A 25023-nucleotide genomic window follows, 5' to 3' on the forward strand; every position below is an offset into this window, starting at 1 on the left:
ATTTACCAATAATATTGTTTTTTTTATAAATAAACATGGAAATACCCCAAAATACACACAATTAATTTTTTTATAAATAAACAAAGGAATACACAAAAAAAATACAAAAATGGAGCTTTATATACGCTGCGTATAGATCCCTACGCAGCGTATGAAACAAAAATGACACAACTACCCTTGTATTTGGCTTCGTATAGCCTAAACCAAGGGTATAATGGACATTTTCTGACCTTTATATACGTTGCGTATATCTCTATACGCAGCGTATATAAACCTTGTGAAAACTGATGCTTCAAACCCACCAAAATGATCCCAAAAGTTCAAAGGGTTTATAGACGCTGCGTATAGCGCCGCAACGTGTATAAACACTTGTTTTCTGTGCAATGATTGCTAATCAGGCACTGAGATCCATGCTTTACCTACGCTGAGTATAGGTCTATACGCAGCGTATAGATGTAACCCTATACGCTGCGTATTGACCTATACGCTGCGTAGATAAACCCTAGTTTTGCTAGGGTTTGGTGTGCCAATAGGCACATTAGTGTGCCAATAGGCTCATTAGTGTGCCAATAGGCACACCCGTAAAGAATCTCAACTCATGTATGTAATATGTATATGTAATATGTATGTGTATTGAGAAGAAATATAAATGAAGAAGAAAAAAAGAAAGATGCTTATATTCTCAATAAAGGACTTGGCTATATATCTAACATACAGACTCAACTATAGCAACAATAACAAAACAAACTCATCCTAAAAACTAGATGCGTTCATAGCCACATTACTCGCTCAACCTATGACTTTCTAGTTTTATGACTTTCTAATTTCAACTATTTATTTGACTACTAAATAAAATAAATACTAAAATAATAATTAATAAAACTAACTAACTAGTTTTATACCCGTCCGGTGGACGGGCGTATTTATGGTATAATGACACAAGTATTTTATATTTGTATTCTAAACAAAAACATTATTTGTTAAAACCTACCAAAACGTGAGGAATGTTTCATCAAAAGCGTTCATATTTAGATTTACCCAAATAAACTTACAAATGGCTGGACATAATCATTTTCATTTCTTTGCATTTTAAACAAAAACATTATTTGCTTAAGAAGAGAGAATATGTATGGAATATTTCATATAACAATGGTACATACTTACATAGACATTATAACATAACAATAAATACCCGTCCGGTGGACGGGAGTATTAACGTCATAATGTTAACACTACATCAAATCATATTGGAAACAAAATTCGTTTTGCTTAAATAAAAATGAAAAAATAAGCATAAAAACACAAATAAACATCTAACATTCAACCTTAATATAAAGTTACTCTAACCTACATATTTAGGTCAAGTGATTATGATGAGAATTTAAGTAGGTAAACACCACTAAGTTAGATTATTATTTTTATTATGATAGTAATTTAATCGTATTTGACATGCTACTTATTTATAAAAAAACTAACATAAAAAATGTTGTTGTGAAACCCAACATTAACAATAAAACATTACAAGGTTTGAAATATTTGAATCACTTTGGTTTATAAAAAATTTTTAGACCCGACTCGCTACTCAACATATTTGCCAATTCTAACAACATATTATTTGTAATATTAATCAAGAAAAACATGAATTTCAACAATATAGCTGAACTAACCTTGTTGTCGCTAAACCAAGTCCTGTATGGCATAGTTGTGGCCAACCATTATTGTTTAGCCAAGCCATTGACCCTCGCCCGTGTCCCACTTAAAGGGAGGATTGAATCTTGATCACTACTGAAAGAGTTAAACAAAGATATTAATAGTATTTGAGCACACTTGCTTCTAAATGTCACACAAAATAAAATGGTGTCTTTTGATGTTTTTATTACAAAAGAATTCATATAAATCAAACTTTGTTAAACACTTGAACATTTGATTATCTTTAGACTGTAATCATTAATCCATTAGGCAACATAAGCATATCCATGTTCTATTATTGCATTGGTTATAATTTTGAGTATTCAAAATCAAATCAATTAAAAAAACATACATAAAAGGGCAACTCACCTGAAAAGAAAAACCCAAACGCCAGACTTGAGAAAGGAGGTAAATACAGGAGTCACTGATTCTTCCATATCCGCCATGTCATACGCTAAAAATCTGTTATGACATAAAAACTTTATTTAATCAAACTTAGAATAATCGAGATCGGGGCAAATTCCTATACCCAGACCATATCACTCAACAACGCAATGGCTAACAGCGTTGCCTGACTATCATTATCACATAAAATACCCAGTTTAAGAAAGGGATACCCTATAATTAAGCATAACTATAACTGGGATTTGCATATTTATGAACGGTTATTCAAAAATATGAACTGTGTGTTTTTTTAAATAAAGTTAATGAAAAGTTTTATAAAACAAACCTCATATTTAGGCCATGAAAGTGATAAGCTCTTGTCGCCACCATGCCCATAGAAGCGCACCGGGTGTCTAAACAGGATGAGCAGGCATGCTCCATTTTGGCATTGCTCTTATATTCAAATTTGTGCCCCTGAGCGTTTTAACTTTAAAATGGAAATAAATATGTTCAATTTTGAAAGGTCCAAACTAAAACTATATGTGCACAATCACATTATGAAATGGTGAGTTGGTATAACCGATGTCAACAATCACAACTCACATCATTATTATTATCTTTGACCCAATCGAGCAATGTTCTAAGAGCACGGTCAGTAGCCATCCGATAGCCTAAAACAAAAAAGATCAAACATATTACCAAATATATACACACGTTTAGAAACTGAAACTAATAAAAAGACTGTGCAAACATGATAAGAGAAAACGCGCCACCTGAATCGACACGGGTTGGGTTTCGGCCGACACAGGTTTCTGCACGGGACGGGTTTCGGATCGCAACGGGTTTTGGGCCGACATGAGTTTACGCACGAGACGAGTTTCGGGTCGGGACGAGTTTCATACCGTTTCGACGCGAACCGTTTGGACAAACAAATGCTAAAAGTCAAGAAAGTCAAGCAAGATTACCTCTGATGGGAAGTGATGATATTTCTTCTGTGGGAAATGATGATAATAAGGAGGCAGATGCAGGACGAGGTCGTGTCCATGTGTCACTCTAAACGTACTTGGGACAACTTGGCCATAATACGATGCAAAAGCAGCATTGCCGATTCTTGGCATGCCAAACGTCGTAAATTGGATGTTCTTTGATCCATAAATAAGCTGTAAAAAGGCAAACAATTGGTTAATATTGATCTAAAATATAAATATTAAGGGATGGAATTATCATAGTTACCGCAAGATCCAATCCACAAAAAGCCGCCATAGCACCTCCCATTGAATGGCCAGTCACCATAATTTAGAGATCTCCATATGCCTCTTTTGCTCTACTGACACCATCAAGAATTCTTGAACGCATAATTGTATTATTGTAAGCAATAAAAAATCCATGATGCACCTGAAACAATGGAACCAAAGATTAGATAACAATATCACAGGTGCAAACACGATACGCAAAATTATGCCACATACACCTTCCCGTTTGTGCAACCAAAACAACCCCTTTTTAATTGACCCATTTTGACCAGAATCCGTTTTGACCCGAACCCGTTTTGACCCATGACCCGACCCGACCTGACCCAACCCGTTTGCCAGGTCTGGATATGTGACAACGCACCACAAACTTCCCTGGCATAAGTGATGCAGGGTTCATGTGAGAAGAATAGATGCATCCCATGAACCCAACCATACATGAATCATTTGTGCGTTCTTACAAATTAAAGAAAACAATCTGTTATAGCTAACAATTTAATTTTTGCAACAGACCCTTACGGTTAACAATATCCATATCCCAGATCAATGTTCATTTAAAAAAACGACTATAATCACATATCCTAAATAATCATTCATTAAAAAAATACTATAATTACAATCCAAATCATCAATAGTCATTAAATATGGTCAAATTAGGTTGACCATGAAGTAATAAGACAAAACCATGAAGTAAGAGCAGAAGTTATGGATGTGGCAAACCTGATACTCAAACTTCTAATTATCAAACCTGCAAGGAAGAACTTTATTAATTCTTCATATCTCAAAATTAGAATACCATGAACAAATCTAACTCTTTTGTGTATGCTTCATTAATTAGGGAAATATAAAATGAAGTATAAAAAATCAAATCTAACCTTATGTGAGGTTTCGGGTGCTTCATCGAACAACCACCTACCTCAAAACCATTATTAGCATGGAATAACATTTGTTATCTTGAGAATGATCAGGGGATTTTTTGATTGTTATGGTTTTCGGATAAAATATTGGAGATTTTGAACAAAGAGGAGGATCATGATACTTCGTCTCTGGTTCTTGTGGTGTCGGTGGTTGCTTCATCTCATCCTTTCAGTTTTGAGTGGTTTCAACGGTGAAAGTGAAGACTGAATTGACGAAACCAAGATTCTCTTTTTGATCGATTTCACGAAAAACCCATCTGGGTGTATCTAATGTGGAAATTATCGATGTTCAATAGCCACATTTTTCTTCAAAAGTCAGTGAAGAACGGTGGCAGAGACCCCGACGATGGAAATTCCTGATGTTCAATAGCCTCTCCATGGCTATTTACGGTTACAGTGAGAGTTGGAAGAAGGATCTAGGAGATGGAAGGGAATTTACAGGGATGAATTTAGGCAAGAGCGGTGCGAACTGCCTATTCAAAAAAGAAAAACCGTTCGTAAAAAAAAACTGCAGCCCAGGTCAAAGAAACCGTAAATTAACCTCTGCTTCTAGAAGCTTTTTTGTATTTTAAATGGCTGAGATTTAATCTTAGCCTGATCTAATGGTAGAGATTAATTTTAGGCCCCTTTGACTTTAAGGGGAACATTAGAATATATAATAACCCAAGTCAAGATTAAATATTTCCGACAACGTGAGTCTTAAGTTGCTTTATTAAATCAGGTATAGTCTTAGTGCTTGCAAATTTCCAACAGACACTTAGGCCACTTGGTGTGGGGTTATCCAGGTCCGGCCTAGCCCATCGGCGTCCCCCAACACCATTTTGGGTGGGTCGACGTCGTCTTCACCGGTGGGTCCAAGACGTTGAGGACGGGTGCTAGAAGACAAAAGATATAACCGTTTGATTGAAGACCATTTTCACCTCAAATCCCCTGTTTTTTCAACCCCCTGTTCCTCAATCTCCGCCATCTTCCTCCTCAAATCCTTTTTTTTCAACCCAATTGAAGACCATTTTCAACCCCAATTGTGATTCATCTGCCATTGATACCATCTCAACTGCTAGTATTCATTAAGAAAGAAATCCACCATTTGAAAGCTCCAAATAACTTTCGGGTTGTAGGTCTGATTCTAATTTGAGATTGTACCGATGGTTGTTTGTATTGGTAACCAACGCTGGGTTGTGGGTGGGGCTCCGGTGGAGCAGATGGTTGAACGTTGAATGAAAATTGAAAACATTTGGTGAAATCTTGTTGTTGGTTTGGTTTGTAGGTGTAGAATAGGATGAGAAGTTTGATTTGGATCAATATGTTGTTTTTTAATATAAAGTATAAAGGCATTTTTTAATATAATATAAGTGGGGTAGGGCCATCACCCATTTCCTTGGTTCCATCCTTGAAGAGGCATCCTCCAAGGAATATGACGTGGCACTGAGGTGGAGGGTCATCCTCCTAGGACTACCATCTCCCATACCGAGTAGCCTTATATATTGTTGTTTCCGACTTTGACAATATAAGAAACTCAGCCTATTTGTGTAGGACATGGGTCAAAATTTTAATAAGAACTTATATAAATAAAAAATAGTAAAGATACTCTATTTACATATTTGGGAAATTATACTACATGTACCGTGTACAAATCCTTACGAATATAACGTATAATACAGCATATGTAATTAAATTGATTCAAATATGGTCTACAATAAGAGTTTTAACTGCGTCTTCTTGTATAGTCCCTTGTGTTTTAAGTCCTTTGTGTATGCTTCAACGAATTCTTGAACCACGTCTTCTTGTACATCAATTTCCTACAAAAAGAACAAACAAATATTGACGGTTGTGGCTGAGCCACGTGTTCAACATGCTTCCCTTAAAATAGATTTCACACCTACACCACATAAAGAGTTTATATTTATAATTTCACTAAATTATAAATTTACTAAATATCCAACCACCAAATTTCCAACAATTTGTCCTTCACCTCCCATTTTCAACTCTCACAGATCTAAGTTCAATGGCATCAAGTTCCTCCTCTGGTGTTATGGTTTCTTCTGGTGATAAAGCTTTCAGCTATGATGTGTTTCTAAGCTTTAGAGGCGAAGACACTCGACATTCTTTTACTGATCATCTATACCATAAGTTAATTCAAGCAGGAATATGTACCTTTAGAGATGATAAAGAAATCAACAGAGGTGAAGAGCTAAAACCTGAAATTGAGAAAGCAATCAAAGCATCTAGGTCCTCAATAGTTGTATTGTCAGAGAATTATGCAACTTCCACTTGGTGCCTAGACGAGCTTCTGCTCATCCTACAGCAAAGGAGGGAGTGCAATCATTTTGTTCTACCTGTTTTTTATTACGTTAAGCCCACAGATGTTAGAAAAAACAGACAAAAGTTCTATATCAAAGTCAAGAAGACTTCTTCAAGGTGGACATATCACAATGTAGAACAGTGGAGGACAGCTCTTAGGCAGGTTGGTGATTTGACTGGTTTGGAGCTTTCCGGGTATAGTTCTTTGCCTCTTCTAATAATTAAATCTTTATATGATTCAACTTATGTAAAAAATGCTTCCCGACTTGTAGCTGTATTTAAACCTTCTATGATATCGGGCTTTCCAATATCTTGACATCTCCAAAATGAATATCTCTATTTTCTTCATATTTTGACGTCTTTTAATATCAAACAATCTCTAAATGTGATCACATTAGCTTCATTTTTCTTCTGTTATTGCAGGTCTCAAGCAAGCTTTTTGAATAAAATTGTTGATACAATATACAATAACTTAGATCGCAAAGAAGTTCATCTTCCATTCCATTTAATAGGGATGCTCAATCATCATAAGGAGATAAATTCTTGGTTACATCAAACCAATAATGAGTATTTAGTAATTTACGGTATGGGTGGAAGTGGCAAGACAACGCTGGCAAAATATGTATACAATATGATTCGAAGATTTTTTGAATCTGTGAGTTTTGTTGAAGACATTGGTAACATATGTAAAGGACCCAATGACATACTTCAATTCCAGAAACAACTTCTTGAAGATATTTTAGGCGGGAAAAATAGAAAAATACCTGGTGTTTCTCGAGGTACGTGTATGATAGAGGAGGCTTTGCAAATGAAAAGGACGCTCATTGTTCTTGATGACATTGTTGAACATAGTCAGCTAGTTGCTTTACTTGGAACCGGGAGAATTAATGCCCAAAGCAAGATAATAATTACAACGAGGGTAAATACAAATAACTGGCCATTAATGAGGTGTAAAATGTATCCAATGAGACTACTGAACGATGATGAATCATTACAGCTTATAAGGCTTCATGCATTTGGATCCAAAATTCCAAATTTGCCGCTGAATGTTGATCCGTTTCTTATACTAGACGGAGTAAAATATTGTGAAGGAAATCCACTCGCTCTCGAAGTGTTTGGATCATCTATGTTCAAGAACAATACCATCTCACATTGGAAAAGTCATTTGAGTTTACTGGAAAAAGATATGGATTCTCGACTTCAGTGTGTACTCATTAGGAGCTACATGTCATTGCCATACAACTCTGACAAAGAGTTGTTTCTGCATATTGCTTGTTTTTTTATCGGCAAAGACATGGATTATGTTGTAAAGATATTGGAACCTGATTACTCAGCAATAACCAGGATCAAAACCCTAATCAACAGATGTCTTCTTTCTGTTTCACCAAACAAAAAGCTCACAATGCATAGATTGCTTCAAGAGATGGGGAAAAACATAATCCGTCAAGAATCAACAAAATTCCCTGCAAAGCGTAGTAGAGTCTGGCTTAGTAGTGACTCTTATAAGATATTGAGTGAAGGAGAGGTATGTAAGATGCTTCATATAAGTATGTTTAAGCTTATTTTCACTTTTACGCTCTCTTAATTTATCTAACTTTCTATACTTTTTTTATTTTTCTTTTAGGGTTCAAAACTGGTAGAGGGCTTTGCACTTGACATGAAGATGTTGCCGAAAGAAGATTTTGCATTCACGGTAATATAGAATAAGTGAAACTCTGACTTCTGTTTTGACTTTTTAGTTTTTTGGATTTTATATGTGATAAAAAGAAAAGTATCAAAGGAAGATCGAAAAGGTGGAGAAATATGTTTATATTTAAAGGATGAAAAAAGATTTTTGGATTTACATGACATGCCCATGTATCACACCTTACTACCTTTTTTCATGTTATATTTGCAGTCATCAGAACTTAAAACAGAGGCATTTAAAAAGATGGTTAATCTAAAATTGCTCCAGCTAAATTTTGTGGAACTTAGTGGATCCTATGAGTACATTTCTGAAGATTTAAGATGGCTTTGTTGGCATGGATTTCATTTAACAACCATACCTTCCGACTTATACATGGGAAACTTGGTGGCTATAGATATGAGCTATAGCAAACTTGAAGTATTTGAACCCCCTATGGTAGTGAATTCAGTATATTCTTTTTGTTGCTTCTTGATATTTAATGATCTTTTTGAAACAATATTGTGCTAAAAAGGTTTTACAACTTATGTAACAGGTTCTTCGGTCATTGCAGATTCTAAACCTTAAAGATTCGCACGATCTAATTGAAATTCGCAACATCATTAAGATCCCTCATCTTGAGACTCTAATTCTTTGGAACTGTTACAGTTTAGTTTATGTTTGTAAAAGCATTGTACGTCTTAAAAGTCTTGAACTATTGAACATGACAGGGTGTAAAAACCTATTCGGGCATCAAGATCTGTCAGCAGCTTCTACTTCTGCGGGAGATGTTAAAAAACAGGCTACTATTTTCTTCCCATGTTCGCTACATCGGTTATTCCTCAAAGACTGCAATCTTGAACGTACTGATTCATTTTCTGGTGGTAGTTTATTTAAGCGACCATATTTGCAGTACTTAAATTTAGTAAATAGTCGATTTGAGTGCTTTCCTTGCAATAGGTATTTTAGACTTAGAGATATTCGGGTTCTTGACCTGAGTTTATGCTCTAGACTCAAAACCATTCTATGCCTCCCTTATACACTTGCAGAATTGTACATATATGACTGTGAGTTACTAGAGAGAATAACTTTCGAACACCATCGATTCACTTTGCAAGAGTTTGGTTATGAAGGTTGTATTAATTTATATGAAATTGAAGGCTTTCTCAAATTGATACCAGTATCTAAACTAGATGAAACAGATTTGGGACAAATGAACTGGCTACAAAAGTATCAAAATCACGAGGTGTGCCTTGTTGGTGATGATGAGCTCACAACAGGCAGAAGTTTGCAAATTCAGGTTCGTTGTTTTTGTCTGAAATACATCAGTAGTATACATACTATCCACAAACTAACTAATCATAAAGAATGATTTTTGTTCTTGTGGCACAGATGTTGTATGAATTCGGTATAATGAGCACATCTCTTCCGGATATAAGGGATCCAAACATGACATATGAGTATATATCAAAATCATCTTCTTTGTCCTTTGATATTCCTTCATGTCCCAAAAATAAGAGGCTCGAAGGAGTAAATGTAACTTTCAAGTATGCAATATCTGGTGAGGACTGCGCATGGTTCTGTAAAATCAGTACGGCCAATGGTGTTTATCTGATGTACAACCCAAAAGTATTTGGCAAGCCTGAATTTGGTAAAGTATGTATATGGTTAAGCTACATGCCAATTGGGTACAAGTTGAAAATTAGGGACAGAGTTAACGTCTCTATTGTTGGGATGAGGGCGTTGGAGGTACATGAATGTGGTTTGAATCTTGTGTACTCTGATGTGGAAAGCGTGGAAAATAACATTGGATTGACAAAACGTCTGGAAGGAGATTTGTCTGGATTTCAACTAAGCACAGGAGCGTACTATCTTTGTCGGCGTGATTTCTTCGAGTTAATGGAGGTTGGCAGGTTGACTCCTGATTGGTTTAGGAGATTAGTTGGTGATACCATTGACTATGCCGGTATGCCCTTCAATCTTGTCAAGCTAATTCTTTGTGTTTGTATTTAAAATATAAGACGCAAATAGAGAAATTTTCATATCTTGTCTTTTTTTATGTTACAGAGGTAAGAGGATGGAGAAAGACAGGCCGACCGAAACAAGTGAATGATCCATCATATACAGAGTTGAAAACTTTTAGATGTATCATTGATGGCCCTGAATCGGTAAGTTTGCTATGTAATCTCGGTTTCCTCTTTTCTCGAGTCGGGGGTCTCACTGGAAGCACCCTCTCTATTCCTACGGGGTAGAGAAAAGGCTGCCTACATCTTACCCTTCTCAGACCCTACCTTAGCTTTGCTATTGGTTGGATTTACTGAGTATCATGATGATTACATGAATAAGATGATGGGACAAAATAGACCATTAATATATAGTAATAATCTGATATTTAATAATATGGGATACGGTGTTTATGATAAACAAACAGGATGACATTTACAAAATCATAGAGAGGTCCAAACCATCTATTGGTGGTAAAACTGTGGAGTTCACATCAAGCTTGCTTGAGGGGGAAATTAAATCAGGCTCAGTTGATGGCGCAATGGAGGTAAATACAAAATATACTAAAGATGTACCAGCCAACAAGTTTTCTCCTATGTCAAACTGCAAGAAGTTAATTCTGAAAACAATAAACTTATCTTTTTGAAATGTTTTCTCCTTTGTAACTTCTACCTTGATTTTGCTCACGTGGCATGTCGGGTACATTAGTTCTTTTTTATTAATAACAGGAAATGGAGATTAACAAATTTTTACATCACTACATGTCTGTTATTGATTTTCTTGTTATTTGTTCAGGAACAAAAAGAAACGGTGGGCATGCCTAAAGATTTTTTTGCTGATGAGATTTGGAAGTCTCCTTCACCCCCACAGGAGGAGAGATTAAAGTCTGTGGTTACGCATGAAGTTATTGGAAAGTCAAATAAAAAGGTAAGTCGGCATTTAACTTATTAGACGAGACAAGTCTATAACAGAAAGGAGCATAAACAGCCAATATATGGGAAATACACTTCCTCTCATCATTGCTACATTGCATAAATAAGACGGAACATAATTTATGCTCATGTAACCATTCTTCAGTGAAAGAAAAGCTTAAGTCTGTTTTTATAGGATATCTTTAACGTGTTTATGATGCCCATGTTGATTAAAAAACAGTTAATAGTAGATTCGTATCAATCACCACCAAACAACCTACATGGTTTCTATCACGTAACATGTTCCATGGATGTTTAGCTAAGCAAAGTGCTTTGGTTTTTATCATTCTTTTTTTTTTCAATTATTTTTTCTGTACTATCATCCAGACATGTATATTTGCTCTATAATAACATTGGACATTTCAGAAAATTGTGCTGGCAGTGTACTTGAGCAGTCGAACAAGAAGGAACAAGATGGTGAGGGCATTACGTGCCCTTGAAGGGATTGAATCAATTGATGTCGATAGAGAAGACGGGAAATTAATTGTGGTCGGGGATGTTGATCCTGAGGCACTGATCAATTGTGCAATGAAGATTGCGGACACAAATATCGTAAGTGTTGAACCTGCCACAGAAAGACTTGCAGAACAGCATGAAACAGAAGTCAACCCTGGTTATGACTCTGGAAAAGAAGATAAACCTGGATATGAATCTGGAAAAGGAGATGACCCTGGATACAAGTCTGGAAATGATGATGAGGCATAAGGGTTAGCTTGTCATCATATGCTAGATATGATGGAAGGATTAAAGTTTAAATTGAAATAAATGGCCAATGCCTCTTGGATTATGAAACACAATGTGTCATATATCATTCCGGTTCAATAAACTAGGTAATTTGACTGCATCCTTTTTACAATAAGTCTAAAAACGAGCATCTCCCAATAATCATGAGAATTTTCTTAGCTTCTCCGAATAGAAATTGTATATAGTATTTGTCAGAAGATTAGTAGGTTGGCATGATTAAAGAGGGTCCGTGGCATACGCTATTTGTTGAAATATGTGATTAGGATCAATTTTCCATCTTTTCCTATTTTAGGCCTTTGACCCTTGGAGCACAAGATCCGATTTCTGCTAATTGATAGCCTGCTAATTGACAGCCAAACTCTTCAAGGACATTTACTATTTTTCCTTTTATAGTCCTTTGTATAGGCTATAGAAACTGTACGATTGAATGTAAAAGATATACAAGAAATACAAATTCATTAATCTCTTCTAACATTCCTCTGGTTATCATTGTTTACATGGTATCAGAGCAGTGTTTATGATCCAACACCCTTCTGTGCTCATCATCTACCAAACTCAGGAGCAATGTCAGAAGAAGAAAACAACGATCTAGCCATCCAAATAGCCAATCTCCTAAAAAATGAGTCCAAACTCAAACTCCGAACCCAAAACCAAACCCCTCCGATAGCCTTAAAATCAACCTCAATCTCACAAGCCAAAACTACCCTCTATGGGCTCGGATGATACGAGTCGCCATAGGGGGGAAATCGAAAGCTTTTTTGAATCATCTCACCCAAGACCCACCAGAACCCATGAATGAACAGTGGGAATAAGACGATCTGATCGTTTTTTCATGGATGATCCAAAACATCGAGCCAGCCCTTGCTAGTAGCCTAACGGAGTTCCCGACAGCGAAGACGCTATGGGACACGCTTACGGTTACGTATAGCAGCGGCAAAAACAAGCTCCAAACTTTCGATCTCCACGTCAAAGCAAACGAGTTTAAGCAAAATGGCCTACCGTTAGAGGAGTTCTGGATCGTGATGCAGGGTATTTGGGGAGAGATTGAACGGCGGGATCCAAACCCGATGACGTGTGCCACCGACATCGCAACCTACAACAAAGTCAGGTCTGAGAACAAGTTATTCGAGTTTCTAAATGCTCTCGATCGGAAGTATGATTCCCTTAAAAGGGAAATCCTCCGGTGGGATCCCTTGCCATCCGCCGAAGCCGCGTATGCTGCTGTCCGGAAAGAAACAGCTCATCAGAGCATTTTCGGGAATATGCAACAAGGGCTCGCGTCGAGGTTGAGCTCCACCAGCGATTCAGACGGGTTGGGGCTTGTCTCTAAGAGTCGCCGGTCAGACCAAAAGTTCAGTCCGTCATCATCCCGGGCCGATAAGAACAAGCTAAAATGTGAACATTGCGGGATGATGAGACATACTAAAGAGCAATGTTTCAAGATCGTGGGGTATCCAGAATGGTGGTCCGATGGCCACAAGAAGGAAAAGACGGCAAGGCTGCAGTCGCCGCGGGCAATCCGGAGACTACCAACAACGGTGGCGGCCATCCAAGGTCAATTGCAGATCAGAACAATGGCTGTGAAAGAATCGAGAAGATGAACAGTGGGGAAGGATATGGGTTTGCGGCTGTGAAAGAGAAGGAACCAGAGGGGATCGCAGGTATAGGGTTTGAGGATTACACCTCAAACCCTTCACTTTCTCATGCTTCTTATTCAAAACCCAATAGTTCCCAGATGACAATTTTAAACCCTCAATTTTTTAATCCCAAAATCCTAGATTTATTAAATGAATATCAAGTTTCAGAAACTACAAAAAACCCCCGGCACGTTTCTAGCTTAGTTAAAAGGAAATTAAAAAAATTCTTTTAATGATGGGGAAGTTAACATGGCTACAAAAAAACGGAAAAAACAAAGCTTCATGGATATTTGATTATGGGGCTACTGATACAATGACGTTTGAAAAATCTGACATGTGTTCAATGTCAAAACCACAAAAATCAAGAATCCATACTGCAAATGGAGAAGCTCTCCAAGTTGAGGGAGGAGGAACTATTCAGATTTCACAAAGGTTAATCTCTTCACTATTGTCAACTCATGTACAAATTATAGACATATCATGTGTAAGGGTTAAATATGTGACTAATGATAATCAAATGCAATTAGAGTATTCGGTAATCTGCAAGTACTTGGAGGACTTCTGAGAACTCCCTAGTTTTCACAAATGATGCAGTATGTGTGTAAGTACGAATCTGTAAAGCTGTGAAGACTAATTCCACAGTTGATTCTACATCTATCATAATTATTTTCTGATTGGTTGTTCGTTTTGATCTCTCACACGCATCCGTCTCTATCGTTTGATTCAAGAGTGATTTTGAGGTGCTTTAGATCCTACATCATGGTAACCAGGCTCATTGAGTATGTAATGATAAAATTACAACATCAACAGGGTTGTTTGGTTGATCTCAAAGGGGTGGTCCGTGTTGGTAATCGAACATGCGAATCACAGGTTTGAATATAAAAGAATTGAGAATCGAGAATAATAAACTTGCTTGTATTGAATGAAAAGTGATGATTACAATTGACATACATGAACCCTATATATACTATACGAATAGATGCGATTGTAGAGACGTATCTCTTCACGAACGGTTGCGACTCTTGAACTTGTGGTTGAGATTGATCTTGAAGAGGTGTGTCTCCTTGAAACATCGTGTCTCTTGCTTCCTCTCTTGTTGGCGCTGATTCCGAACAGGTATGTCTCCAGGAGAGGCGTCCCTTGATTAAGTGTAGGTTACAATCTTTCAAAGTGTCGCATCTAGTCCTCGTACTTTCTAACTAATCTAATTACTACATAAACTAACTAACTACTAATTACAGAACGACCCCTATGCCGATATTTAGTTTAAAACACCAATACTCCCCCGTAAACTAAATATAGTTTAACAAAGGTCTTCAACTTGCTCGACTTGCAGTAGCATTGGTTCCTCTTCCAATGCGAGATTGGCTTCTTGTTGCGTGTCTTTCTCCTTTTCCTTCCACTTGGTGCAATCTCTTGCAAAATGACCAAGTTCTCCACAATCATAACATCTGAACTTGCTCTTGTCTTGGTTTCTTGGACCCATATCTTTTCCACGTCTTCTTCCTCCTTTGAAAGATCCTTGTCCTTGACTTCTGCCATAGTTTTGAACACCACGGCCCATTCCATGATGCAAACTTTCAAACTGATTATTTGCACTTGCCATCATGAGTCCTTGATTATTATCTTCTTGCTTGTCTTGACTTTTGAGACGTTCTTCAAAAGCTATTATTCTTCCCACTGCTTCTTCAAATGGCATTTTGTCTATTTCTGAATATTGTTCGATATTTGCCACGATGGGTAGGAACTTCTTCGGAACGGAGATAAGTAACTTCCTTACGAGTTTCTTGTCTTTGATAGTGGTACCGAGAGTTTTAAATTTGGCTTTTATACCACTCAACTTGCTTGCGAAACTACTTACTGTGTCGTTCTCATCAATCTTTAAAACTTCTAGTTCGCTCCTCAAAGTTTGTAGACGTGCTTTCTGAACCATATCTGCTCCGAGATAACGAACTTTGATTTCATCCCATACTTCCTTTGCTTTTTCGTATTGCGCAACTTGCATCAAAACATCTTCCGGTAACGTTTGGAAGATAAGTGCTTTCGTTGTGTGCGCCTTCTTTTCATTTATCCCTTCCATTGAAACAACTGTTTCCCAAAGACTATATGCCTTCAAGATTGTTTCCATCATAACTGCCCATTGGGTATAATTCGCCTCTTTCAATTTTGGGCACTGAAGAGATACATTCCCTTGCTCGTGGAGTGACGTTGATGCACTTCCTTCTTTTTCTGTCATGCCTCCTTTCTTTCTCGCCTTGCTTTTCTTGCCTATCTTGCTTGTGATCGGATGATCCTTTTTTTTTTTTGACCGCGTAGATCAAATTTCTTACTTAGTACTTGCGTCTGGCCAACTTGCTAACCAGGTTCTTGCGTTTCTGACCGACTTGCTAATCAGATTTTATGTACCCTGACCCACTTGCTAATCAGGTTCTGACCGACTTGCTGATCAGATTCTTGCTAACTTGCTATTGCGAGTGATAAAAAAAATATCTAACCAACTTGCTAATTGGACTTAATTTAATCGACCCGCTGTACTTGCTTTTTCTTGCTTTGACCAAGAATGGTCGTTTTCTTGCTAGACTGAATCGTGAAGATTCGACGTGCTACTTGCTATTTTGAACTAAACGATCCGGAACTTGCTATTTGAACCAGGAATCGGTTTGACTTGCTAGAACCGATACGAGTTCGATTTCTTGCTATACGTATCGTTTATGATTCGAAAATTGACTTGCTTAGTTTAAAAACATGCTAATGATCCCCTTTTCAACGTAAAAAAAACTTGATCGTTTGAGTTTTACTTAAAAAAAAATGAGACGACAACCCTTTTTCTTATGTTTGTGATTCCAATATGGCTTTGCAAAAAGTCAAACTTGCAATTAAGATAGACACTCGTGATATGATTCTTTAACAAATCAGTACAACAAATATGATGCATACAATTGGAATCAAAAATCAACTTACGAAAACCAAGATGACCCTATGGTTCCTTTCTTGTGGTTCGACTAAATAAAAAAAACACTTACGAAATCGAAACACGTCGCCCGGTTCTCTGATTCAAACGGCAAACCTCGATTATCGTTTCTTGCTTGTAATCTTGCACTGAGATTTTTCTTTCTTGCTTCCTGGATCGATTAACGTGGTGCTCTGATACCACTGTTGGTAATCGAACATGCGAATCACAGGTTTGAATATAAAAGAATTGAGAATCGAGAATAATAAACTTGCTTGTATTGAATGAAAAGTGATGATTACAATTGACATACATGAACCCTATATATACTATACGAATAGATGCGATTGTAGAGACGTATCTCTTCACGAACGGTTGCGACTCTTGAACTTGTGGTTGAGATTGATCTTGAAGAGGTGTGTCTCCTTGAAACATCGTGTCTCTTGCTTCCTCTCTTGTTGGCGCTGATTCCGAACAGGTATGTCTCCAGGAGAGGCGTCCCTTGATTAAGTGTAGGTTACAATCTTTCAAAGTGTCGCATCTAGTCCTCGTACTTTCTAACTAATCTAATTACTACATAAACTAACTAACTACTAATTACAGAACGACCCCTATGCCTATATTTAGTTTAAAACACCAATAGTCCGGAGGAGATCTAAAGTCGGGGGACTAAATTAGTGAAGTAATAATTAAATAACTTTAACTGTTATTTGAGTATCTTAGTATTCGATACTATTAGTGTCTAATTGTTTAGAGATAAGTATGAGTAAGGATAGGAGTTCTAGTAGAATTAGATTGTTTTTAGTATTTATATATTTCTTGAGTCTTGTAGTTATATTTATTCACACAAAAATAATAGAAAGAATTTGCGAATTTCGTTTGTATTCATCTCTCTGATCTTGTACCCAGATTCAACATGTAACAGAGCAAGCTTACCCACTGAGGACCATGGATGATGCAACTAACAGTTTTCAACTCTTTAAACGACGGATTCATCTGTTTCAATCTCCCGTTCTTTCTCCATCCTCTTACCTCTGTTATAAGAGAAAAAAAGATATAAGAAACTCTCCATTTGCAGATTAGATTTTAATAAAAACACAAAAATTAGCTTGAAAATATCGAGGGTCATACCAGTGTAGTCAATGTTATCACCAACTAAAACTCTAAACCAGTCACGAGTCAATCTACCAACCTCCATTAACTCAAAGAAATCCTGCCGACAAAGATAGTATGCTCCCGTGCTTAGTTGAAATCCAGGCAAATCTCCTCTTAAAATTTCTACCCCTCCCATGTTATTTTCCATGGTTTCCTTATCGGAATACACAAGGCTCACACCACATTCATGCACCTCCAATCCACTAATCACAACAATAGAGACATGAACAGTGTTTCCATAGTCCAATGTGTTTCCAATTGGCCAATAGCTTAACCATATACCTACTTCACCAAATTCCGGTTTGCCAAAGACTTTAGGGCTGTACATTAAATCAACAACACCATTCGTGGTACTGACTTTACAAAACCATGCCCAATCAACACCTGATACTGAATACTTGAAAGTTACATTAATTCCTTTGAGCCTCTTATTTTTAGGACACGAAGGTACATCAAAGGACAAAGAAGATGATTCTGACATATACTTAGGTGTCATCCTTGGGTCATTTATATTTGGCAGAGATGTACTCATAATATTAAATTCGTACAACATCTGTGCCACGCAAACAAAAGGGATCAATCACTTTTTATGATTAGTTAGCAGATAGAATATTGACAAAAGTATTTCAGAGAGAAGCAACAAACCTGGATATGCCAACTTCTGCCTACCGTGAGCTCATCATCACCAACAAGGCACACTTGATAATTCTGATATTCTTTTAGCCACCGCATGTGTCCCAAATCAGTTTCATCTAATTTAGCTAAGGGCACCAATTTGACATAGTCTTCAATTTCATACAAGTTAACACAGCCTTCGTAACCAAGCTCTTGCAAAGGGAATCGATGTGATTGGAAAGTTATTTTCTCTAGTGACTCACAGTAATATATATACAATTCTGCAAGTGTACTAGGGAAGCATAGAAGGCATTTGAGTCTAGAGCAAAAACTCAGGTCAAGAACCCGAAGGTTTTCAAGGTGATTATAGCAAGGCAAGGACTCTAAAAGACTGTTGCATAAATTCAAGTATTGCAAATAAGGTTGAACATTGAAACTCAAAGGAAAAGAGTGTGTACATTCAAGACTGCAATCTTTGAGGAATAGCTGATGCAATGAAAATGGTAAGGAAAAAGTAGGCTGTTTTTTAACAACTCCACCAGAAGAAGTTTCTAACAGATTTATTTGCTCCCTATTGAACAGGTTTTTACACCCTGTCATGTTCAATGATGTAAGACTTGTAAGGTCTCCGATGGATTTACAAACATTAACCAAACTGTAACAGTTCCAAAGAACTAATGTCTCGAGACAGGGGACATTGAAGAAGTTGCTGATCTCAGCTAGATTGTGTGAGTCTTTAAGATTTAGAATCTGCAATGACTGAAGAACCTGTCACATAAGTTGTAAATGTTGGTTTAGGTCCCTTCAAACACACACTCAAAGCACACACAATTCACCACACTTACTGTTTATTGAAATTCAAAAGATTTACACGAGAGATAATTATAAAACTGAACTAAGACTTGCTTAAATAGCAAAAAAAAAAAAAAAAAAAAAAAAAAAAACACACACACACACACACACTTAAACAACCCACGTAAAAGACTACTTGACTTATTCCTTGATCTCCTGCATACTCTCATATTTGATCGGTGAAGTCATCTTCAGCTCACACGTTCACATCGCATAAAACTCGGTTGATACTAGACCAATTGAGTACCCGTGACCCGTTAGTTGTTTAATGACCTGACCCGTTAGTTGTTTAATGACCTGACTTTGACTTGTACTCGACCCGAAACATCAAGATTCTACCTAACAATGGTTTCAAATCAAGAAGCAAAAAAAGAAGATATTGGATATACTACCGTAGGGGGTTCAAATACTTCCAAGTTGCTATAGCTCATATCAATAGCCACCAAGTTTCCAATGTATAAGTCGAAGGGTATGGTTCTTAAATGGAATCCGTGCCAACATAACCATCTTAAATTTTCGGAAACATATTCATAGGATCCACTGAGTTCCGCAAAATTTAGAAGGAGCAATTTTAGTATTTCCATATTTTTCAGTGCGTCTGTTCTCAATTCTGATGACTGCACATTTAACATAAAAAAAGTTATCAAGGACATGACATTGTATCCCCGAGGACATGTTTAAGGACCAAATCCCTTCCCTTGTTTATCCCCACAAGATTTTTCTAGTAAGTGCATGTGCCACTTATTTAACATTCAACATATTATAACAAATCAATAAATAAGCTACAAGAACTTGAAATACATCTCCTTTTTATACTTTTCTATCAGATATAAAATCCAAAAAAATAAAATTTAGAAATTAAAAGCCAAAATTAAAGTTGTACATATTCTATATTACCTTGAATGCAAAATCTTCTTTCTGCAGCATTTTCATATCAAGTATCAAACCCTCTATCGTTTCGGAACCCTAAAAGAAAAAAATACCAGATTATAGAAAGTTAGATGAAAGTGGAGAGCGTAGAAGTGAAAGTAGTCTTATACATACGAATACGAAGCAACTTACCTTTCCTTTGCTTAGTATCTTATAAGAGTCACTACTAAGCCATACTCTACTACGCTTTGTTGGAAATTTTGGTGACTCTTGACGAACGATACTTTTTGCCATCTCTTGAAGCAATCTATGCATCATGAGTTTTTTCTTTGGTGAAACAGAAAGAAGACATTTCTCAAGTAGGGTTTCAATGCCAGATCGTGCTGCGTAATCAGGCTCCAATATCTTTACTGCATAATCAATGTCTATGCCAATAAAAAAACAAGCGATATGCAAAAACAACTCTTTAACGGTATTATTTGACAATGACAGGTAGCTTCTCATGAGCACACTTTGAATTCGAGAATCCATATCTATTTCCAATAACCTCAACTGACTTGGCATTATCATATCCGCATTGTACTTGAACGTGGATGATCCCAATACTTCAAGAGCAAGTGGATTTCCTTCACAATATTTTACTACCTGGTCATATCCCTCATGGTGGATTTCAGATGGAAGTGCATGACGACAAAAAAGCTCCATCGATTCATCATAATTCAATAATTTCATTTCATACTTTTGAAACCTCCAATATGGAAAGTCAAACCAGTTATCTATATTTTCCCTTGTTGTAATTATAATCTTGCTTTGTGAATTAATCTTCCCTGTTCCAAGTAAAGAAACTAACTGACTCCGTTCAACAATGTCATCAAGAACAATAAGCGTTTTATTCATTTGCAAGACTTCCTCAATCATACACATACCTCGAGAAATGCCAGGTATTTTTCTCTTTTTCGCACCTACAATATCTTTATGAAGTTGTTTCTGTAGTTCCAGTAAATCATTATATGTTTTACATCTACTACCAATGTCTTCAACAAAACTCACATATTCAAAATTTTTCTGGTGTAAATTGTATATATATTTGGCCAGTGTTGTCTTGCCGCTTCCACCCATACCATAAATTGCCAGAAATTCAAGATCGCACTGATCTAACCAGGAACTGATCTCCTTATAACGAGAGGACATTCCTGTTAAATTGAGTGGAAGATGAACTTCTTTCTTATCTAACCAATTGTAAATTGTATCAACAATTTCCTTTAAGGTCCTTGTTTCAGGCCTGCAAGAACATTAGAAAATGAAGTTGCTCATGGGATGACATTTAGAGATTCTTAATATTCTGATTATACATATTTTTATGATCACAAGTTTATTCTCTGGTAAAATTTATGCCAATAACATCATTTTCATTAGCTTTTTGATCAAATTACCTTTCTACTTGCTTTTACAAAAAAAAAAAAGTAAATATATACTTTTTGTCAAATCATTGAGCTGAGCTATGGCTTTGCGGGGTTGTTCATGAGCCGAGCTCGGCTCGATTATAAACCGAGCTGGCTCGGCTCGGCTCGGATTTGAAACTGAGCTAAAAATCTAAGCTCGGGCTCGGCTTGGTTTTAAACCGAGTTGGCTCGGCTCGGCTTGGTTTGGCTCGATTTAAAAATAAAAATTAATACATAGCTCTCAAAATTCAGTATTCTAAAATATTATTAAATACTTCAAAAGAACATATTGAAAATAAGTTCAACCTAATACATTAAAAGCCAAAATCACGTTTAACAACGCAAAATAAGTTTTATATTTCAAATAGATACAATATTTGTTCATTAGCACGACAATGAACCTTTAAATATGTCATAGATATTAAACTAGAAGTCTAAATACATGTAAATAATAATCACTTTTTTTTTGTAATATATTATATGTATATAAAAATAAAATATATTATAAGTAAAATAATTCGAGCTAAGCCAAGCCGAGCTACCAAGCAAGCCAAACTGAGCCAATTTGGCTCGTCAGAGCCGAGCTGAGCTAGGCTCACTTTCTACCCGAGCCGAGCCGGCTCGGCTCACTTTCAAACCGAGCCATATCGAGCGAGCTTTTTCTGAGCTAAATACGAGTAAGCTTCGAGCCGCGAGCTTTTTGGATAGCCCTATTTGTAGTAGACGCCAAAGCTTGGGTGGAAGTTAAAATGAACAATCATCAACAGCCATTAAATTAGGAGTGACAAAGAACCATACCCGGAAAGAGTGAAGCCGGACAAATTAGCAACCTCCCTGAGAGCTGTCTTCCATCTGTCTTGTTCTACCGCGAAACTTCCTTTTTGTTTTCTAACATCTCTAGGATTAACATGATAAAAAATAGGTAGAACAAAATGACTGAACACCCTCCTCTGTTCAAGTATAAGCACAAGCTCCTCAAGACACCAAGTGGAAGTTGCGTAATTCTCTGATAATACAACTATTGACGCCCTAGATGCTTTGATTGCTTTCTCAATTTCAGGTTTTAGTTCTTCACCTCTGCTAATTTCTTCTTCATCCCTAAAAGTACAAATTCCTGCTCGCTTTAATCTATCATATAGATGATCTGTAAAAGAATGTCGAGTATCTTCGCCTCTAAAGCTTAGAAACACATCATAATTGCTAGCAATAGCGTCAGGAGAAGCCATAACAGTAGAGGAGGAACTGGATGCCATTGAATGCGAGGAATCGAGGATTGAAATTGAGAGGTGCAGGGACGAATGGGCCTGGTCTTCTTGTATTACCAAAAAACGGCTAAAGAACAATAAGCAATTTTTAATTACCAAGATTCCTTACGGAGGCCATCACGCACCTACCTCTTGGACGATGACATTTAAAAGGACTTGATCAACGGTCAAACAATAGTTTTTCTATTTAACGGAGGCCATCACGCACCTACCTCTTGTACCTGGCTACCTGCTACCTCTTTGTTTAGTTGGCATTTCACATTTAAAAGTTGTTTATATTTAATAATTTTCAAGAAAAGTAAACTAGAAGTGTGGTCAGGACGAGGGACGCTCCACATCTATGAAAAAAAATAATACTGAATTTTATATATTTCTTTCTTAAATTACATATTTTTCCTTATATATTTCTTTCTTAAATAACATATTTTCCTCTTAAATTATATGGGGTTTGTTGGGACTAATCTTGTCATAACTCAAAAGTTGGAGGGTCCTAAATGGTTTATTTTATTTTTGGTGGAAAATTAATTATTTATATGATAGTTTTATTTTATTATTATTTAGGTTTCCTAATTCTAGTTTAGGTATGTTTCTTGGGCATCAAGGTTGTTTAGTATAAATAGGGGTTATATTTTTAGAGTTTATGTACCTTCAATCTTAATCAAAGTATTCTTTCTTGTTAAATTTTTTGTTGATTATATTGAAGAAGACCTGATTTCCAACAATTGGTATCAGAGCGGATCATCAATTTAGAAGACTTGTTATTATCGATCAGATTGTCAACCAATTGAAGGTTCAATTGAGTATTTGACGGCATCGGGAGATCGAGTAAAAGCATCGGCAAATTAATTCAAAACGGTGAATCGGAATCTGAGGTTTGAATTGGTTTTAGTTTGAAGTCATTATTGTTCAATTAATAAACTAAGGACAAGGGACTTTTTATTGGGATTCTAAAAGTGAAAGTCACTAAAAGAAAGTATTTTATTGTTTCTGTTGTTTTTCGAACAAAGAAAAAAACGAAAGTAAAGTTTACTCTTTTGATTTTTTTAACAACAAAGGTTTGGTTTTTAAGCGAGTATGGATCAATCGAGTAATCAGGAATTGGTTGCCGTTAAAGATAACAACACTATGTCTCTTCAATGTCCGGTGTTATCTTCAACAAACTATACGGTGTGGGCTATGAGGATGAGGGTTATTTTCAATGTTCACGGGGTGTGGGAACAAATCGAACTGGGAACGGGTGTGGATGCCAAGAAGAATAATATTGAAATCGCTTTCATGTTTCAAGCTATACTGGAAGAGCAGATATTGCAAGTTGGAAATCTCAAAACAGCAAAGGAGATGTGGGATGTTCTAAAGACCCGCCATTTGGGTGCAGATTGGATCAGAGAGGCAAGACTGCAGACTTTAATGGCGGAGTTTGAAAATCTAAATATGAAGGATCAAAGTGCCATAGACGAGTTTGCTAATAAGTTGTCAGGGTATGCCTCTAGCGCCGCCTGACTTGGCTCAGTTATAGAAGAAACCAAGTTAGTCAAGAAGTTTCTCAACGGATTGCCGAAGCGGTTCATTCATATGGTGGCTTCAATAGAACAGGTGGTGGATTTGAAGACCATCGGCTATGACGATATCGTGGGTCGGCTTAAAGCTTATGAAGAAAAGATCAGAGATGAGGAGGAGACTCAATCCGGTAATCTAAACCAACTTTTGTTTTCAAAATCGGATAAAAAAGCAAAGGAAAAGGAGCACAGATGTGAGCAATGCGGTTGTGGAAACTCGAATCGAGAAGATCTTGGACGAGGTCGAGGCCGAGGTAGAGGTCCGGGGTCCGGTAGAGATCGAGGAGATGGTCGAGTACAACGGGACAAGAGCCACGTCAGGTGTTACAAATGTAATGAGTTCGGGCATTACATATCAGAGTGTCCAAGGTGGGAGAAAAAGGAAGAGGTGAACTGGACCCGATATGGACAAAATTAGAGGGGTGATTGTTGGGACTAATCTTGTCATAACTCAAAAGCTGGAGGATCCTAAGTGGTTTAGTTTATTTTTGGTGGAAGATTAATTATTTATGGTAGTTTTATTTTATTATTATTTAGGTTTCCTAATTCTAGTTTAGGTATGTTTCTTGGGCATCAAGGTTGTTTAGTATAAATTGGGGTTATATGTTTAGAGTTTATGCACCTTCAATCTTAATCAAAGTATTCTTTCTTGTTAAATCTTTTGTTGTATATTGAAGAAGGCCTGATTTCCAACAAGGTTATTGTACAAAGCAATCTTAGTATACAAGACCTAGCAAATAATCTAGGCGGTCGATTTG

At 36.7% G+C, this 25023-nt stretch overlaps 3 protein-coding genes across 7 annotated transcripts; 1 reads left to right on the plus strand and 2 right to left on the minus strand.

The window, feature by feature from the left end:
* Positions 1-1504: 1504 nt before the first annotated feature.
* LOC110877399 (lipase-like) lies at positions 1505-4764 on the minus strand. Of its 5 annotated transcripts, XR_002557006.2 has the most exons (8): positions 4199-4759; positions 4044-4071; positions 3307-3468; positions 3039-3233; positions 2677-2744; positions 2420-2560; positions 2059-2151; positions 1505-1785 (listed from the first exon to the last, which is right to left on the minus strand). XR_002557006.2 is itself a non-coding variant. In XM_035977376.1 (7 exons), the coding sequence occupies exons 3-7, from the start codon at positions 3364-3366 to the stop codon at positions 1716-1718; spliced, it is 543 nt and encodes a 180-aa protein (XP_035833269.1). In that variant the 5' UTR covers positions 3367-3468; positions 4044-4071; positions 4199-4764; the 3' UTR covers positions 1505-1715. The 5 variants fall into 5 exon arrangements, 2 of the variants coding, with proteins under 2 accessions (XP_035833269.1, XP_035833268.1); XR_004866616.1 differs by having other exon boundaries at positions 2420-2744; positions 4199-4761; XR_004866617.1 differs by lacking the exon at positions 2677-2744 and having other exon boundaries at positions 4199-4760.
* Positions 4765-5809: 1045 nt separating this feature from the next.
* LOC110877400 (disease resistance protein RUN1) lies at positions 5810-22722 on the minus strand. Its single transcript, XM_022125534.2, has 8 exons — positions 22243-22722; positions 20195-21284; positions 20030-20098; positions 19525-19749; positions 18311-19048; positions 17642-18218; positions 17447-17544; positions 5810-8004 (listed from the first exon to the last, which is right to left on the minus strand). Exons 1-8 carry the CDS (start codon positions 22695-22697, stop codon positions 7939-7941), a joined length of 3318 nt encoding a protein of 1105 aa, XP_021981226.2. The 5' UTR covers positions 22698-22722; the 3' UTR covers positions 5810-7938.
* On the plus strand, positions 6246-7867 carry LOC110875480 (disease resistance protein RUN1-like). Its single transcript, XM_035976902.1, has 3 exons — positions 6246-6736; positions 6965-7744; positions 7834-7867. The coding sequence occupies exons 1-3, from the start codon at positions 6246-6248 to the stop codon at positions 7865-7867; spliced, it is 1305 nt and encodes a 434-aa protein (XP_035832795.1).
* Positions 22723-25023: the final 2301 nt, after the last annotated feature.

This window comes from Helianthus annuus, chromosome 9 (assembly GCF_002127325.2).
Source record: "Helianthus annuus cultivar XRQ/B chromosome 9, HanXRQr2.0-SUNRISE, whole genome shotgun sequence".
Lineage (NCBI taxonomy): Eukaryota > Viridiplantae > Streptophyta > Magnoliopsida > Asterales > Asteraceae > Helianthus > Helianthus annuus.